Source organism: Corvus hawaiiensis, chromosome 17, assembly GCF_020740725.1.
Source record: "Corvus hawaiiensis isolate bCorHaw1 chromosome 17, bCorHaw1.pri.cur, whole genome shotgun sequence".
Classification (NCBI taxonomy): Eukaryota; Metazoa; Chordata; class Aves; order Passeriformes; family Corvidae; genus Corvus; species Corvus hawaiiensis.
In genome coordinates, this window is record NC_063229.1 from 12,667,274 (window position 1) to 12,685,352 (window position 18,079).

The window sequence follows — 18,079 nt, forward strand, 5'->3', positions numbered from 1 at the left end:
GCTGTTTTCCCCTTTTCTATGTGTAGTCATTTTTAATGATTTTAGAAGCTTTAATGGGTATTTTCTGGCTTCCCCACCCCTCGTGCGTACCAGCACGGCCATGGCTCGGGGTAAAGCTGTCTCCATTCCAGCCATGGGCACTGCTAGAAAGGAACAACCCGGTTCAGGACCATGAATCCCACAGAAGCACTCATGGAAATGCCACTGAATTCCTGGGGGGACGATGATTCACATGGCAGGGTCACCACCAGGCACCAGCATGCTCAGCCAGGTGTGAACACTCTGGTACCCCCAGCAGAATGAGCAGAGGGTCCCCATCCCTAGAAAGCCCTTCCCAGAGACCTGAGCCCAGGAGCTGGAACAGAGGAACCGCCTGTTTCGGAGGCACCGTGTGGGGACAAACAGACTCACAGAGGGGTTAAGGTGGAGGGGAAGCACTGGAGATCACCTGGTCCAGCCTCCCTACTCCAGCAGGTCCCCTCAAGAACACTACTCAGGATTGTGTCCACATGGATTCTGAGTGTTTCCAGGGAAGGAGACTGCATCACCTCTCCATTCAGCCTGTTCCAGGGCCCAGCCACCCGCACAGTGAAGTTTTCCTCATGTTCAGGTGGAGTGTTCTGTTGCCATCTCCTGCCCATTGCCTCTCATCCTATTGCTCAGCACCCCAAGGAGATCCTGGCTCCGTCTTCCTGCCATGCCTCCTGTGCAGCCAGACCCCCTGCCCACATCCCAGCCCACACCCACCTGCAGGAGCAGCAGGATGATGAGCAGCTCCAAGGGGCGCAGCAGGACCATGCGGGATCTGGGAAGACCCTGCCATGGGAGGTGAGAGCATCCAGGTGTAGCAGACGTGGGTCTGTGGAACATTGTGTGATGGCTCCCTGCAGCCCAGGGCTTTTCCACCAGCATTTCCACCTGCATCCAGCCCCGTGAGCAGCCCCAGAGGAGTGCAGGTATTCCCACCCCGTCAGACAAAGTGAAAAAACCGAACTGTTGTTTCTGTCAAACTGAACTGACTCCAAGCAAAGCTCAGTCCTCCCGTGGTGTTGGGTTGCTTCAGTCAGTCTGCACCTGCCACCTCCACACACAATAAATGGGCTATGGCTGCAATTTTATTGCCGTTTTACAACTAACAGTAAACACATGTCTTGATACAACAGTTCCTTGGAAATGCCATTCCCTAATAACTTCACCGTTGTTTGCTAATAATAAACACACAACTTTACTTTCAACAGGAGCTGGGTTTATCTGGGTTTATGCCCAGGAGAGCTGCTTCTCTATGATTTCAGACTTTGAAACGAGAGCAAGTTCTGCAAAGCTTATTTGAAAGCTGATATAACAACCCCAGAGTGTCCTCTTCCACCCAAAAGCCATCACACAAGTGTGTTAGTTTGAAAACAAACCAGTGAGAGATCGCAAGCCAGAATTATAATTTAATAGGAAAATTAAAATAAATGCAATAGTACAAGAACGCTGACAGAGTCAGGATAAAACCTGACACTCCGTTAGTCAGGGTGGTGGTAGCAGTCCAAATGAAGTGGTCCCATTGAAGCAGTGATCCTGTAGAAAAGGGTCTGGTCTTCACCTGAAGGTCCAGTGGTAGAGCTCTTGTCCTCTGGGAGTCCCATAGATAAGGGCTGCTCATGCAGTTCCAAACCCCAGATTCTATCCCAGTGGGAATGCTTGGCTCCTCCCCCTGGCCAGAGCATCTCACAATGGGATGATGTCATTCTATGAGTCACGTGGTGGGTCCTTGATTGCCCATTGAACAGAGACAGCACCTGGAGGGAGCTTATCAGGGATGAGTCATGGTAGGAGATAACGATCACTGCCCCACCCAGTTTAACAGCTTGTGAAGATGATCACAGAATACTGCTGTTGGTTACATCTTACATTGTAACCTAGGACAGCAAGGATGAACAAAAACATGCTTTACATAAAACTACATAAAGAAGCAGGAAATTAAAAATTAAGAAACAGAGTGCCAAAGAGCAGGGGGAAGGTTCTGGCTTCTTTCAAAACACCTCTTGCAGTATTTTCCATTCTCCTGATTTGCTTTTACTGGGCATAAGGTTTATTCTCTTTTAGAAGTGGAAAAGAATGAATTTTGACTTCTGGAAGTTGTGAAAGGAAGAATTACGGAAGAACAGATCTGTTCAGGTGAGAAGAAAAGCAATAGATCATGTCAAATAGGCCACGATGGTAACTGAGTGTGGGAAGGCAGGCAGGAAGGATCTTCTGAGACTCACAAACAACAACAGGTTAAATAGCAGTGCAGGGCAGGAAGGCTTGGACATCAGGAAAACCTCAAATAGCAGAAGGTTCTGATTGTAAAATTCTTTTGTGATACCTCACAGAGGAGCTTTGTAAAGCTTACTATAAAGATTACAGAAATAGCAAACCAAAGGAATTTTTCAGCAACAAAAAATTATGGGGTTTCCCCTTTCAATCTCCATTTATTTTCCTCTGGATTAGCCTCAACTGAACACTTGAAAACAAGTTATACCCGTTCTGTACTCCGGGAAAAATCCAGTCCGGGTTTTCCCTGAATCCACTCCGTACTCCGGGAAAAATCCAGTCCGGGTTTTTCCTGAAGACATTCCGTACGCCAGGAAAAATCCAGTCTGGGTTTTCCCTGAAGCCATTCCGTACGCCAGGAAAAATCCCATCCGGGTTTTTCCCCATTCCGTACTCCAGGAAAAATCCCGTCCGGGTTTTTCCCCAGCCTGCATCCCGGATGGAATTGTCCCGGTTTTTTCATGGCTCCCCGTGTCCGGCAGGAGCCGGGGTGTGCTGAGCTGCACCCTCCACCCCACACTGCAGCACTGGAACTTTCTCCAAGAAAATTCAATGGTGCCATCCTGAGAGAAGACAAAACTCAGCAACAAACAGAGCAGTATCTCACTTTTAATGTAGCAAATATACGGTACCTTTGAATTACAAGATCACTTTTCCATGGAATTACTAGCAAAAATATCCACAAAAAGTTCAAATAAATAAGAACACATGAATAACCAACATCAAAAGCTGGGCTGCAAATCCTCAGTTAATGAAATTCAGTCCTTCCAGCGTGGTCCGTTTATTTTTCAAATGAAAAACCACTAATGCAATGGGAGCAACAAAGGCTCAATACCTTTAAAATAAGGCAAAACCCAGTACATTCTAGGCAATTTCATACTGTAGAAATTTAAAGTGTAATATCAGCTCCAAAAAAAGGTAGCACATACTGGCTGAAAAAACTGTCAAAATTCTCTCAGAGTTCTAAGAAGATCCTGTAAATAGCAAATACAAGGTAACAGTTACCTCAAAGAACAATGAATGAAACACAGAAAGGACATGAACAGTGACGGGATTAGGGCAGATTTCAGCAGTCTGGAGTCAAACAGGACAGTTTAGCCCAATGAAATCAGCACAAGCCTCCTCGCAGCATTATCCTGCTGTATCCAACTGAAAATGCGGTGGGAGACGGTGCAGGGCAGGTAAAACTTGAACTGCCCTCAGTATGAGATGCAAGCAATGGAGAAAAAAGGAACATGTCAAGAGAAAAACAGTATTGCTTTAAATTTCTTCATGTGATGCACTAAAAATACATTAGCATTACTAAGGAAAGCAGTTTATACATTTTGGAGTAAAATTCTGTTTCTTCACATCTAACAGGGTCATTTCACTGAAAACAACTGAGTTGTTCAAAGTTTATATGCATGTAACTCAAGTAAAATTTGCCTGTTTATTTAAAATGCAACCTGAGCATATTTGTTCTGCAGGTAATACTGCAGAACACAAAACCTTTACATTCTCTAGCAAAAAAAGTAAGTCACTCTAAATATCTCACATCACAGTAATCTGTTCTTCAAGAAGTATCACCAGTGCTAGGCTCAGATCCACAAGATTGTATTGCTAAACCTTGCAAAAAAAAAGGATAATAACCACACAAACAATGTGCTGTGGACGTATCTTAATTAATTTTAAATTGAGTATATTTGATGCAATAAATTTTCTGCTCTGTTTAGAAGTGCTTCTAAAGACAATATCCAGCAATACAAAATGAAAGAAACATAAACCATAGTCCTCTTCATAAAAGGAGCTCTTTCCCTCTGTAGGCCCAGGATATGGTGAAGTTACAATGGATACATAATAAAACCCAACCCTTGCAGGTCTGCTCAGGCCAAGAGCTGTTGTTGAGGCAAACACAGAATTTCTGGTTTTGTGTGTGAATAGAGACAAGCATGTCAGAAATAGCAAATCACTGACAGAAATTAGACTGGTGTGATTATCATGGGAGACAAACTTAATTGGCCAGATCCCACACGGACACGGAGCCCAAAGGTGAACAAGTTTTCAGACTTCTTTAAAGCTGCATCACCACTTCCACCTGCTTCACTTTTTAGTCTCCAACAACCAGACTGATGTCCATAAGATGACAAACACTACACTAAAACCTTCCTACCTCTGTGACAAAACCTTTTTCCCAGTGCCAATCACCTTTGCTCTGGTCACAGCTGGTTGAAATAGGGTTTATTTATCCTTTAAGAAGTGCTCATGCAAAATGTGCCTGTATCTACATGCCCTCCTTACAAGCCAGGAAAGCTTCAATTTAGATAATTTAGCATCCAGCAATATTCAATGCTACAACAACATGCTGAATTATTTACTGTATCTAACAGAATTTGGTTTAAAAAACTGCTATTCTATTATTGCCTGGATCCTGCTCACCTCAGGTTTGGTGCTTTTGACAGTGAACTATAATAGTGCATTAAATGCCTCATTATTGGCAAAGCAGCCCTCCTATTTTTCACTTCTATTCATGTGATTAAGGAAAACTTGACTAAGGCAGGCTTGCAGAATTTGGCCAGAGCTTGAAACACTACCACTGGGTGCTGGAACCTTTCATCTAAAAAAGCTGAAATACATGAGGCTGGACCAAAACAAAAGGGTGAAACAGCAACACTGGGATGTGCTGGTCCTCTGCAGCTGCTGGTGTTCAGTCCCATCCTGAGTGCCACCACACCTCAGACACAGCCAACTTCTCTGGTCTTTGAGCACGTAAGATTAAGTTTCACTTGAATTGCATAGAGCTGAATGTACATGCAACTACAATTCATATTAAGTGTAACTTTACAAATACTGATTCTGGAAATGTAATGGTGTCTTTTACATTCGTTTCCTTTACCAATTCAAAATTTCACGTTTGGTCTGCAGTAGACTAGGAAAAAAAAACCTAAAAATATTTCTTGGACTATTCCTGAGCAACGTTTTTATGTACTGTAAAATACTCTACTTTATTACTACATTTCTTAATATTCTCACTTTTTAAACTACATATAAATCCATGCTTTGAAATTTTACAAAGCTAAAGATCTGGTAGGCACAATGAAAGATAGAAACAGCTAAGCATCTTAAAACCAAGATGAGCTCACCAAGAGAAGTGCAATTTAGCTATATACATAATGTACTCTTCAGTATTTGCTACTTTTTCATTTTTTTATCACAACATGAAGGATCCACTTGCAGAATCTGGTCCATCAGACCTCAGCTCACTTCTCATGAAGATTGTGACTGGTGGTTGAGGAGGAAAATATGCTGACCAGGATTTTAAAATGAAAGTAAAAAACATTCTTTAGAATTTCGTGTTAACATGATCCTGTCCTCAGCTGCTGTGATTGATTTGAAATCATAACAGATGAGCTGACACTTGAATATTCTCTGAACTGTCCTTTGTATTCTCTTGGATCTCACAGACACAAGAGAAGACAGAAGGCCCAAAGACAGGGCCCAATCCTGGTTGTACAATTTCTTTGTGTAGGACATTTCCCCATCTCACCTCCCTAAACATTAAGAAGCCAAGCTAGACTGGACCACAGGATAGATAAGAGTCATCTTAGGTGACTGAAAATATGTATTCTCTGTATCAAAATACATCTTTACTTGAACTTACAACCTTTAAATCCTTCCCTTAAGAGTCTGCCTTTTATGTTTTGAGAGGCTACCACTTCTGCAATTCAGACCATACAGGCTCTGCTAAAAGCCTTAGCTGCATTACTCAAATATATCCATGTGCAGTTTGAAATTTGGTCATTTCCCCTAAATGACAAAAACCATCAAGGCCTACAAAATGAACTTCCAGGAAAACTGTCTGTAAACACAGTGAAGATTCCAGGGTATAAAAATACACATTCCATTTTCTTAATCTGTCATTATTGAAGCTGTCTGGTCCCTAATACTTTGTCTTAAAAAGAATTCTTTCTGCATTAAAATATTTCAAAACATTATCTCCATTCTTCTTCTTCTTCTCAAAAAAATATCTATTTCATAAAAAAAATCCAATTCATCATCTTCTGTGAAGAATTAGAGTTGACTTTGCATAGATAACAGGCTCCATTATTTTATAAAAACAGCTGAGCCATTTCCATCAGAAAACACCACAATCAAACCTGTCTTACAAAAAGCACATGTGGGCAAGGAAAAAGAGCGTGAACCCTATTCCCTCACACACAGCAGGGTAAGCACAAGGAACACCTCAGACTTCAAATGGCGCAGACAGGACGTTCTATACTTCTCTAAACTTCACACTGTGCTATTGTTATCTTCATTGAGCAATTACAAATATTTTTGAGGAAAGACCAATGGAAGACACTTCCCTTCAGGGAAAACATTTCCTGCTGGCTTAAGATCAAATGTATAGAAATGAGCAGTGCTGACTCAGAACCACGTGTCAGGAACACATTTTTCTCAGGATCTTCCTATGAAGAAAAAAAAAATTCTTCTGCACTGGCCAGATGCTTTCTAGCAGTCAAGAAGCATCAATATTCACTAATGAGTTTTCCCTCACTGAAATTTGCGTGGCATTTGCTTTGTGCCATTTGTTTTTATTTTCCTGTCCGCTGTTGGTTTTTTAGGAGGAACATAATTGCTGGCATTGCCATTTTTCTTTGGATTTGTACACGTGTATGTTTTTAAGCCTTTGATGGGAGCAGCTGCACCATGGAATGCTGGGGCTTGCTTGGGGGGTCTGATGTTACCAACACTTTGGATTTTAGAGCTGCTCTCAAGGGGCTGCAGACTGAGAAGCTGCTGCTTTGCAGCTGGTTTCTTTTTCAGTTCACTCCTTATATCACCAGTTTGCCTCTGAGAAGATGCTGCACATCCCATTCTGTCAGGAAGTTTCAGGTGACCTGGATGGGAACGTACCTGGCGACTCTCCTCAGAGTATGGATCTGCCCTGTGCCCCAAACAGCTCCTGGGCAGCCTGGTGGCACTTTCCTGGGGCATTGCCTGCCTGCTGGGCACAGGGCTGAGCAAGGCTTTGCCTTTTCCAGGGCTCTTGAGGGCACGGGTGGAGCCAGGGGCAGTCTGGGGCCGGGCTTTGGCAGCTTTGCCTTTCTCACTCTGCACCGTCTGCATCTGTAGCCACTCCAGCTGCACCAGGCGCTCGATGTATTTCTCCAGAGATCCCGTGGGCTTGGGGCGGAAATCCGTCTTCCCTTCCACATGGACAAAGATGGCCAGCTGCTTCAGGTCCCACGAGTTGAAAGGGGGTGGGAGGAAGTCGGGGTAGTAATATTCAGATTCTTTAAATCCCATTTCAGGGACGTGTTCCAAACAAACTGGGTCAATTTCTTCAGCTCTGAGGATGAGTTCTGGTGGTGTGCAGGGAGAGGGGGGAATGGGAATCCTTTCTGAGTCAGAGAGGTCACTGGCACTATCATCTTCAGCATCTTCTTTAATAATTTGTACTGATTCAAAATCAAGAAACATTTCACCTACAGATGCTTCTTGCCATTTCGAAGAGCCTGGACTGGCTTCAGCATATTCTCCATGACTCTTTCCCAACTGTTCTTTTTTACTGCAATAAAAATGTTGCATTGGGACATCCTTAGCCCTACAGAAGCTTCCTTGTGTGCTGCCCTTTGTGCCAGGGGGGATCCTGTGCAGGAAGGAATCATTTTGCCTTCCTTCTGGTAGACTCCTCTTTGGTCCTTGTGCACTGTGCAGAGAGGTGCAAACACTCGGGATCCTAAAGGAAAAGGAAGATCATGTCCTGTTAGCATGGTCAGTGCCTTTGAACAGCAGCTTACAAAGGTCTTGCCACCCCTTCAAGGATGGGGATCTACAAGAGGGAAACTAAAACTGGCACAGAAACCTAGTAATAGGAGAAATTAATAATTGCTGGTAGAGATAACAGTGCCTACTACTGATCTTGGGGGTGTTTTTTAGTTCTGATTTTGCCTGAGAACTCACAAAAGCAGGATAGCAAGTTTCCATTTTGATACTTAGATTTGTTGTTCTCATAAATGCTGAACTTTGGGCCAGTGAAGTCAAATGCAAACCACAGCAGCCACAATTTCATCACAAGCATTTTGTACACCAATTTGAAATGACTACAAATAAAACAGATTATCTTAACATAAAAGTACCTTTTTGAGTGATTATTGCCATCCAGCTGGTTCCTTCCCTTCTTAAAAACACTTGGTTGGTGACCATCTTGAGTGTCATGGGAAATCTGAAGGGTTATGAAAGTTTGTGATGTTAGTGAGAAGCTGGCTTAGAGTAGGTACCCTTTTTATGTTAGAAAAAGGGACTATTTACCTTTTCAATGGCACTTGATACGTTTTTGCCTAATCTTCCAGGAGGAGATTTCGCATAAGAAATTGGTTTATTTAGTCCTTTGGTGCTGGGATGGCTTTTTCCATTACTGTAACCACAAAGGATTAAATAGAATATCAGATATAAATAGCAGCATATATGGGTGTCAGAATGGAAACAGAATAGAAGCTTAGAGTGCAACTGAGTTTAAAAAAGGGTTGATTGCAGTTATTCTTAGACTTAAAGTTCATCAGAACTATGCCATGGCCACTTTTTACTTTTCATAATACTAAGGCACTGCTGTATTTTTAATATTATTAATGCAAAAGTGACTAATTCTATCAGATGGTATAATAATAGAATGTAGTCCTTATATAGAATCCTCTGTCAGAGGATCCCAAAGTTCCTTTGAAGATAATAAATATTACAGACTAGATATTTAACTACTGATTTCTACAGTACCTGATAGATGCTCCCATTGCAATTTACCAAAATTAATTATAAAGTACAATATGAAGGTCACTGCAAGCCAAATCTTGTTTGTCTTTCTCATTTGCATATTCCCTACAAAATTTAAAGGATTATTCCTTTGAAGATGAGTGGAAGTGAACAGGGAGCATAAGGTCTATTCTGATATTAATACGAACTATTTCCCAATGAAGGCATAAAAAAATCACTATTTCATGTTATAATGGGGTTGTGAAAATATTATTATGAGAAAAAGCTCATATGCGAGCAGAAGGAATGGCATTACTGATCTGGGCGGCTTAGAACTAAAACATACTTCCATAATTAAACCAGATACATTTCTGCATAAACACACAGAATAAATAAATCAGCATATTCTGTATGAATAAGAAGAGTGTTTGTTCTACAAACAGGAAATAATACTGATTTCCAAATGGAAAGCTTTAAAATATCATTTAAGAACAGGAATAATCAAACTGTGCCATCCTGTCTAATCTAGCTTTACTGCAGTTCTGTTAATTTGCCAGGCTGTACATCTCGTTCTCAGTTTTTATGTCAGTATAGTCAGATTTTGTTTTTAAAAACACATGATTTCACAAATTCAAGAGCTTATAAAAGAATGAAACTAAGTCCTGTGCCTCCAGCATTGCTGCAGTCACCTCTGTGACCTTGTGACCTGCACGATCATCCTGCACAATCATTTCTGTCCCTGGGATCAGGGGAGAGGATGGCAGTGGGAACAGGACAGCCAGGCACTTATTAACTAAGCCACATTACGTTGACATTTCTGTAACCATAAAAAGAGAAATTAAGTTCCTTACTTTACCATTCCTTTGTGGTTTTCATTGGCGTGGCTGTGGCTTTCCTTCTGCTGTGTCTCTCTGTGCAGTAATAAGGGATATTCCTGAATGCCTGGTCCCATTATTCCTCTTTCCACAGGGTATCTGCCCCTTTAATGTTACATAATCTTCAAACGGCTCCAGTCTTTTGGCTTTGCAAGACTCAGTGTATCCAATGCAGACATCCCCACGTCCTGGAGATGCAGCCAACAAACAAAATCCTCCCGATGTGATTCTTATTTTTAAAGCGGTAAGATAAACATAATCAGCTACCAAACTGTACTGGAAAACAGTCTCCTCCCCCAGCACTCGCTTAGTGGGAAGCAGCATCGTTCAATTTACTATTCCCAATCTATGGAAATACCTGAGGGTACGGCTGTGCTCCCAGAGCTTCCCGTGCAGTGTCATGTGCTCATCCCCATCCCCATCCCCACCGCTCAGCCTGCGCAGTTCCAAGGGCTGCCTGGATCCGGGCGTCACAGCCCAACGGGGTGGGTGTTCCTGCTCCCAATTTATGGAGAGCAGATGATCAACCCCCTGCGCGCTGTGCGAGCTGAGTTGTCCTTTTTCTGTCAAAAAATGCGCTCTTCCGATATTCTTATAGGCAAATTTTGTATCCAGTACCTTTTTTCTTTTTCCAAAACAAATGTCTCATCAGCTCCTACTAAAAATACCCAGAGCAGCATCCATAGCTTTCTCTTACTTCTCAGGAGCTGCATTCCCGTACCAGGGAACTGCACGGTTCCAGGGGTGCACAATGGTCCGCAAATGTGACAGGTGACAAACAGGTCTCCTGGCCCACCTTTACTTCTATTGAAGTGCTGTTTATGTATTTATAGTCACATTAACGTTCGTAGCTATTTACACTTGATCCCGTCCTATCCCTCAAACGCTTTCCCGCATCCTGCCCCAGCCGCGCTCAGCGGAGCCGGGCCCCGGAGCGCCGCAGTCCGGCACCCGCACGGGGCAGAGCAGCGGCCGCGAGGGGCCAGCGCCGGGCGGGCAGTGCCCGGGATGGTGGCAGGCTGTGTCCTCAGCTATGGCAGGCAGTGCCCGCGGTGGATAGCAGCAGTGCCAGCAGGAGCAGGCTGTGCCCGCAGCGATGGCAGCTGTGCCACAGCGCCCGCCGAGCCGGGCCCGCTCCGCTCCCTCCCGGGAGGCACCGGCGACTCCCGCCGCCGCTGTCACCGCGCTCTGCAAGGGCCGCTCCTTCACTCAGTGGCCGCCCCCGCATTCCCCGGCGATCCTCACCCCCACTCCGGTACCTGCCTTTCCTCTGCGTCCGTCGCCAGCGGCAGCGGGGGCGGCGGCAGCAGCGCCGCCCGAGCGCAGAGCCTGGGGGCCGGGCCGAGGCGGGGCGGGGGAAGTGGCCCTGCGCCTGCGCCGCGCGTGCGGAGCGGAGCGGCCGCGGTGTCGGCCCGGGAGTCGGGGCTGCCCCCGCGGCCGGCGGGTCGGGCTGCAGCGGGGGCCGTGCCGCCCATGGGCGCTGTGGCGGCCCCGAACGCGGATCCGTCCCCCGCCAGCCGCGACACCGAGCCTGGCGCCGCGGCCGCGCCCGCCAGCCCTCGCCCGCCCTCCAGCCTCTGCAGCAGCCCCGGCTCCCTCCCGCCCGACAGCCTCCAGGCCTTCCCCGGCCTCGACTCGCCCAGCATCCAGTGTGACAGCCTCGAGTGTCCCCCCTGCTCGTGCTGCTGCTGCTGCCGCCGGAGCGCAGGCTCGGCCGCAGCCAGCGAGGACAGCCTGCAGGCCCCTCTCGCCCGGGGCTCCGGCACACGGTGCTTCGGTGCGCACCTCGCCTCCAGCGACCTCTCCGACAGCCTGGAGTCCTTCATCCAGCACGACAGCCTCCAGTCGCTCTCCAGCCTGTGTGTGAGCTCCTCCAGTATCAGCGGTGATAGCCTTGAATCTCTTTCCGGCTTGAGCCTCGGGGCCACCACCCAGCACAGCGATCTCGAGTTCATCGGCCACTGAATCTGCCTTCAGCTTCCAACACTACGCCTTACTGCTGGCTCTCTGCCAGCTGCCGTGAGAGCTGCCGGGCTTCTGCCCTTCGTTCGAATGTGACTTTGTTCCAGGTGATCCTTCTGCATCCAGTGCCATAACCTCAGACCTTACTGTGGTGCCATTCCCAAATTCAGTGCTTCAGAGGGGCAGTGCTCATTATTACCTGCAGTATTAACGCTGATTTTTTGTCACCAGTTAAGAATGGAAGTGCGTGGTCCTTGGAGGAATCCCAGCTACCTCTCAGATCTCTATGAGAACATGTTAAGGGCTGAAGGAGCAGTGGGGCGAGGGCAGCAGCAGTCCCCAGCAGTCCATACAAGTGGCAGCAAGACTTTTTGGAGCAGTCCCCCAGCCAAGGAGAGCTCCCAGCCAAACCATCCTCCGAGCAGCACCCCCTCCAGCTGTGACCCAGCCCTGCGGCCCATCATCCGCCGCCGAGCGAGATCCCTGCCTACATCACCCGAGAGGAAGAAGAGAGCAGCAGTGCAGTGTCAGGAGCCCGGCTGCCAGAGCCGCATGAACCGGGTCAGGTTTGCTGATGCTTTAGGCTTGGAGCTCACTGAAGTGAAAGTCTTCCAGACTGGGGAGGATCCAACCATCCCCTTGCATGTCCTTTCCAGGCTCTCCATAAACTCAGACCTCTGGTACAGCAGCTTGAACTTGGAGTTTACTATGCAATGCTTGGTCCCTGACTTCCAGCAGCCTGCAGACTGTCCGGATTTCTCATCCCGACTCCAGGAGCAGCAGGTGTGTCTGGAACGGGTGACCAGCTCAGATCTGGGGCTCAGTGGCACCATCCAGGTTCTCAATGTTGCTTTTGAGAAGCAGGTGTCTGTGCGCTACACCTTCAACGAGTGGGAAAGCCTCCATGAGGTGTGTGCTCATTGGCACCAGAGCCTCCCAGAGAAAAACGGGCAGGATCAGGTTGATGTGTTCACTTTCTTTCTTCCTGTGCCTCCTTTCCTTCTTCAGCTGAGCACTCTCGTCCAGTTTGCAGCAAGGTACCAAGTCAACGGCCAGGAGTACTGGGATAACAACAGAGGCAAGAACTACACCCTCACCTGCCGGACTCACCCCCTGAAGCTGCCAAGGGAATGTGAGGAGAGCTGGATCCACTTCATCTGAACAAAGGGAGTGGTGCCGAGCAGCGTGTCAGTGGTCTCGGTGGCACTCTGTCCCTTGGCGTGGCTCTCTGCTCCTATGGCAACAGTCTTCTTTTTGAAACCTGCCAAACCCGGCCAAGTGTCCTAGGGCTGAGAAGCAGCCAGTGACCTGTTCAAAACCTCTGGGAAAGTTAAAAATCTGTAGTGAGATACAATCATAGGAAGGCCATGTGGTTTTTTTGAGTGTATGAGTCATTGCAGAATGGTTCCAGGGAATGCTCTGAGGCTACCAGAGAGCAAAATAACACATCTCTTGTTGCTAGTGGTACTCTTGGTTGCATAGAATGTTTCTAACTGATCTCTCTTACCTTTTTCTACTGTTTGTTTTCTAAGTGGACAGTGTGGCTTTACAGGTTTTGTTTCTAATTTTGTTTATATTACTTCACCAAGTCAGGGCACTATTCCATTTATGCATAACTTGGATGGCAGACACTGTAGGGAGGACTTGTGTATATATATATATATGTTATTAAGGCTGTAACCACGTTAAATATTGCCATTAATATTTGAGTTGGAAATTAAATGCTACTATGAGCAAAACATACACGAAAATGTACCATCAGCCCCTCTGTTTCCCTTGGGGAAAAAAATAAAAGGTGCCTTTTCTTATCTCCTCCTTGCAGCAGGAGTGATTGTTACCAAAGTGTGTGTAAGGCAGATCGCCTGGGGAAATTCTCTTTTCAAGTGAAGCCCAAGTAGGTTTTTCTCAAGGTGGTGGTACAGGAATTGTCTTCTCTTGGTGCACCTGTTTTTACTAAGGGAAACGTGAGCAATTTTGGACTCGTGTTGCAGTTGAAGATCTCAAAGCACTGTATGAATGCTCATGATTTTATCACCGTTGCTGGTAAAATTATAAATCAAGAAATGGATATGATATAAATATATATAAGGAAAAAAATAGTACGGGGAGCAGGGTACAGAGGCTTGGAATAGCATTCCAGAACCCTGAATCCTGGCAGTTCCCCAGTGTTCCAGTGCTACTGCAGAATTAACTTTGGCTTCTTTATTTAACTACTTGCCATTATAAAACAGTTGAACTCTTAAGGCTGCAGCCTTTGCAACACAAGCTGGAACTTCAAAGCACTTAATTTGGTAAACTGCTACTTACATAGACCCATAAACAGAATCCCGTCTGTTAGAACAGGAGCACTGTTAGACCATCTTCCCATGCTTCTTGCTCTATTATTTTCATTCTGTGCTTTTAGTGTGGTTTAAGATATGCAACAGGCTTAACTCTATTAAATAAAAGCTCGTCCATAATTGTTTCCATACATATTCATTACTGCATGGAAAGTTTAGCTTTATATGTGTAGCATAAACTTTCAGAGCTGGCTGGAAATATTAGAAGAGCTGTGTTTTAGGACTATGCTATGAAAATTAGGCCACTTATTTGGACATCTTACTTTGGATTGGTGTTTATTTATCAAAATCACAAGTTGTTTGTAAAATCACAGTTGTAAGCAACCCGTGGCCAATTATATATTAGTCTGAAAAGTCCACTGAGTAATTCTGGAAGTGCAGAAACACCAAGAAAATTAATTTGTCTGGCAGCTGAATGCTGCTTCTTTGTTGTGATACCCATTTAGCAAAGCTGGGCTTTCAAGTGAGGAAGCTGCCTCATTCCATTGGTCTTTGGCTTTAGAGAAACCAGAGTCAGGAATGAGGATTCTGTGAGCTGCTGAGCACCTTTTGCAGAGTACTCAGAAAGCTCAATCCTATCTGAATGTGCATTATCCCAAGTTTCCTTTAGCTCTCTCTGCTGCTCTGCACTGCTGGAGGAGGACTGACAGTTCCATTCCTGCCAGTGCAGTTCTCTGGCTCTGCTGGCTCAGTGGAGCAGTGGAACTGAGAGCCATCTCCAGGTTAAGCTGCTAAACGTTCACACCAGTACTGGCACCTGTCACAGCAGAGCTGATATTTGCACTTAGGTTTTCTTGGCACTTCTGGTTGACGAAAATGGGATTAAGCTGTTTAGTGCTACTATGCACCTGTCGTGAAGGTAAACTTACACCACATTTGTATCTTCTCAGGACAACTTGACTGCTTGCACTGTTCAAATTGAGCACTTCCCTTATAATGAGGATTTTGTAAAAGTGAATTCTTCACAAGGGTTATCACCATACAATGCACTTTTAAAAACATGTATTTATTATTGTCATACAGTAAATGAATGTCTAGTAGTCCACAGTTTAAAGGTTCTTTCAAGCATGTTTTTTAAAGAAACATTAAATCCATGTAAATTAAAAGGGGTTGTGTTTCCTGATTAAATGTCTTGTCCAGAATAAAGTACATTACACAGTATATCAATAAAGCACATATGCTGGACAAAAAGTCTAGCAGTTGTAAAATTGCAAAGTGCTTAACTAATTTTTAAAAGCAATAATAAAACTATGGCTATTGTAATACAGAAGATTAAAATAAAAGCTTTTCACAATTTTCTGTTGTTTTTGTCAATGGTACTTCTGTTAAGAAAGCTCATGAAAAAACTTGAGTTGTCACTTAGAGAGCAGCATACTTAGGAAAGCAAGGTGGGTTTGAGTTGGTAAACAATGAACAGCACTTGATAAAGATACAGTGACTGGTGTATGGATCTGCAAAGATGATTAGGCTGCCACTTTCTACATGGGATCTGCTGTCCTTTCACCTCAGAGTTCTGTGCATGTATCACCTGCAGGATTGAGATCCAGTTTTGGAAAAAGGCTTGCCGCGACTTGATTCTAATACAGCTTCATGGAAGAGAAGAGAGAGGGGTTTTCCTCAAATTGCACTTTCTAAATCTGTGCTAGACTGTACTTCACACATTCATTTCTGGGCCTCACAATTGTGTTATTATTTGTTCTATTTTTTCCTTTCAGTTCTCCTTGCTGCAGCCTTTCTTCTCAAACCACATTCTCTTCCTGACAGGTTTCACGAGTATCTACCTGTGCTGTGTTAAGAGTGTCCATATGCAGTGCCTGATTTATCCTCCATGTGAAATGCTGCTCCTCTGGGGTCAGGCATTTACTTGATACACTTCAAGATTGGAATTATCAGTTGCCAGGTTTCTCCTAAAGCAAAATGGGGCCATTTAACTAGCAGACAGAATTAATAAAGATATATATTACCAATTACTTTTTAATCAGTGCTAGTAACTTCAGCACTGCATTGTCAGAGTTGCTTGGGGAAAAGATGATTATTGCAAATCAGTTTAAATACATGGGCCTGTCAATATTAAGTTGTTCAAAAATGTAAGATTATTTAAGAAAAGGATTGTTTTTTTCTGCAAACATCCAACTATCAGGTTTATCTTACAGGTTGTTAATGTTTTTTTTAATATAGGTGGTATTTTTACATTTAGTTTCAAATTCATAGCTTATTTGTATTTATTTTACAAAGAAAAACATTGCAACTTGTAATGACAGTAGTATGTTTCTACAGTCAGAAACTACAGCACAATGTAGTGTATCATCCATGCTCAGTTGTACTTTACAGCTGGTAAAGACTTAGAACTGCAAGTCTGAGTGATTATTCATTTGGCAGCAGGAGTGTAACATTAGTACTGACTTCTTTCCCAACTTCTTTCTCCCTGTGATCTCAGATCTGCAAGTATTTCAGCTGACATTTGATATTCAAACTGTTGGTATCAACACTTCTAACCCTTCTCAGTTTCACACAGATAAATATTTATACTGCTGTAGTGAATAAGGGTCCCTGTAAATAGTGCTACCCTACTCTAAAGAGTTTTGGTTCCATTTTCTCTAGCGTTTTCATGTGTGCCTGAAATGACTGTGGCCAAATAATTTCACTGTTGGTTCTGGTCTGTTTAACACATAACTCAATTAAACTTCTCTCTGACTTCCCTTCTGCTAAACCAAACAAAATAGACTAGTATTAGAGAATGAGAAGTGAGCTGAAGCAATCTCAGTGTAGATTGCAGGAAGGAAGGTGTGTGATCCACTTCTGGACTGTCTCACTTCTCTTTTGCTATAGAATGAGTAGGGCTGGACAGGCTCAGCCTGTGTGTTTGCTCATGTGACTGGTAAGGGAAAACATCAACTTCAAACTGGCTTTGATTATTTCTGCTTCATAGGATGAAAGTACAATTCAGGGTTCAGTTTTCATAGCAAACTTCTGATTCTCCAAGTTCCTCATGCAGTTTTGTCCTTAGTAGGTTTCTCAGTAAAGCTGTTTTACAAATAGCACTGCTCACTCCCAGCTCCTCAGTGCAGATACTTCACTTCTCACACCACTTGTCATTTTCTTGCATTACAGTGACATCTCGTGGTATTTTAAATACTTTCTGTACAGCACAGCTTTTTTCTTTTTTTTTTTTTTTTTTTTTTTCTTTCCTTTTATAGTATTGAGTTTTTATATTTCTCATTTCAGGGATTCAGCAGTGTTATTTTATTTACAATTGCTGCAGGTTTACCTGCTGTGAAAGGTGATTTCTCTCCTAGATGCTCCACTATTGCTGCTTATTCTAGGTATGAACAGAGACTCTATTGGAGTATGTAAGATTCATTATAAATTTTATCATCTGTATTTATGGTATGGCAATAGATACACCAGCACAGGTAAAGCCCCTCTTTGGCACTGTCGCATTCCATTTAGGCACATTATCCAGTGCGCTGCTGGATTCCACTTAAGCACATTATCCAGTTCCCTCTGCATCATAAAAACCACAGATGTCAGTCAAAGCCATTTGCCCACAGCAAAGACCGAGCGTTTTTGCACCTACTCGGGCCGTGAAAGGGTTTCTGAATTAAGCACAGGAATGGATTACACTGGTTTAGCAAGCTCATGCCCAGTAATTTCTGTGTGTGCGCGGAAGTTGGTTCTAAACACCGGCTGTAGACAAACACAACTTCCAGTGCCCGAGGCGCTCCCGCCGGCCGCGCTGAGGGCCCGCAGCGCCCGCCCCGCCCCGCGCCGCGCCATTGGCCCGCGCTCCGAGCTGCCGGGCGCTGATTGGCTGGCGCCGGTGGGCGCGCGGGCGGTGAGGGGCGGGGCCCGCGCTGAGGGCCCGCGCTGAGGGCGGGC

The 18,079-nt window shown here is 44.7% G+C and overlaps 2 protein-coding genes across 6 annotated transcripts; one reads left to right on the forward strand and one right to left on the reverse strand.

The window, feature by feature from the left end:
* Positions 1-2,890: 2,890 nt before the first annotated feature.
* On the reverse strand, positions 2,891-11,242 carry FAM217B (family with sequence similarity 217 member B). Of its 5 annotated transcripts, none has more exons than XM_048321912.1 (5): positions 11,159-11,242; positions 9,881-10,128; positions 8,590-8,695; positions 8,418-8,503; positions 2,891-8,017 (listed from the first exon to the last, which is right to left on the reverse strand). In XM_048321912.1, the coding sequence occupies exons 2-5, from the start codon at positions 9,898-9,900 to the stop codon at positions 6,829-6,831; spliced, it is 1,401 nt and encodes a 466-aa protein (XP_048177869.1). In that variant the 5' UTR covers positions 9,901-10,128; positions 11,159-11,242; the 3' UTR covers positions 2,891-6,828. The 5 variants fall into 5 exon arrangements, with proteins under 5 accessions (XP_048177869.1, XP_048177864.1, XP_048177866.1 ...); XM_048321907.1 differs by having other exon boundaries at positions 9,876-10,128; XM_048321909.1 differs by having other exon boundaries at positions 9,876-10,128; positions 11,145-11,203.
* A 217-nt stretch (positions 11,243-11,459) lies between these two features.
* Positions 11,460-15,496, forward strand: PPP1R3D (protein phosphatase 1 regulatory subunit 3D). Its single transcript, XM_048322041.1, has one exon. The coding sequence runs from the start codon at positions 12,099-12,101 to the stop codon at positions 13,020-13,022; it is 924 nt and encodes a 307-aa protein (XP_048177998.1). The 5' UTR covers positions 11,460-12,098; the 3' UTR covers positions 13,023-15,496.
* The last annotated feature ends 2,583 nt before the right edge of the window (positions 15,497-18,079 follow it).

Coding starts and splice junctions, on each gene's coding strand:
- FAM217B (XM_048321907.1), bottom strand. CDS start 9,976: ATGGGACCAGGCATTCAGGAATATCCCTTATTACTGCACAGAGAGACA. Junction 8,696..9,875: donor AACCACAAAGGAATGGTAAA/GTAAGGAACTTA, acceptor TTGTGGTTACAG/TAATGGAAAAAGCCATCCCA. Junction 8,504..8,589: donor TATCAAGTGCCATTGAAAAG/GTAAATAGTCCC, acceptor ATAACCCTTCAG/ATTTCCCATGACACTCAAGA.
- PPP1R3D (XM_048322041.1), top strand. CDS start 12,099: ATGGAAGTGCGTGGTCCTTGGAGGAATCCCAGCTACCTCTCAGATCTC.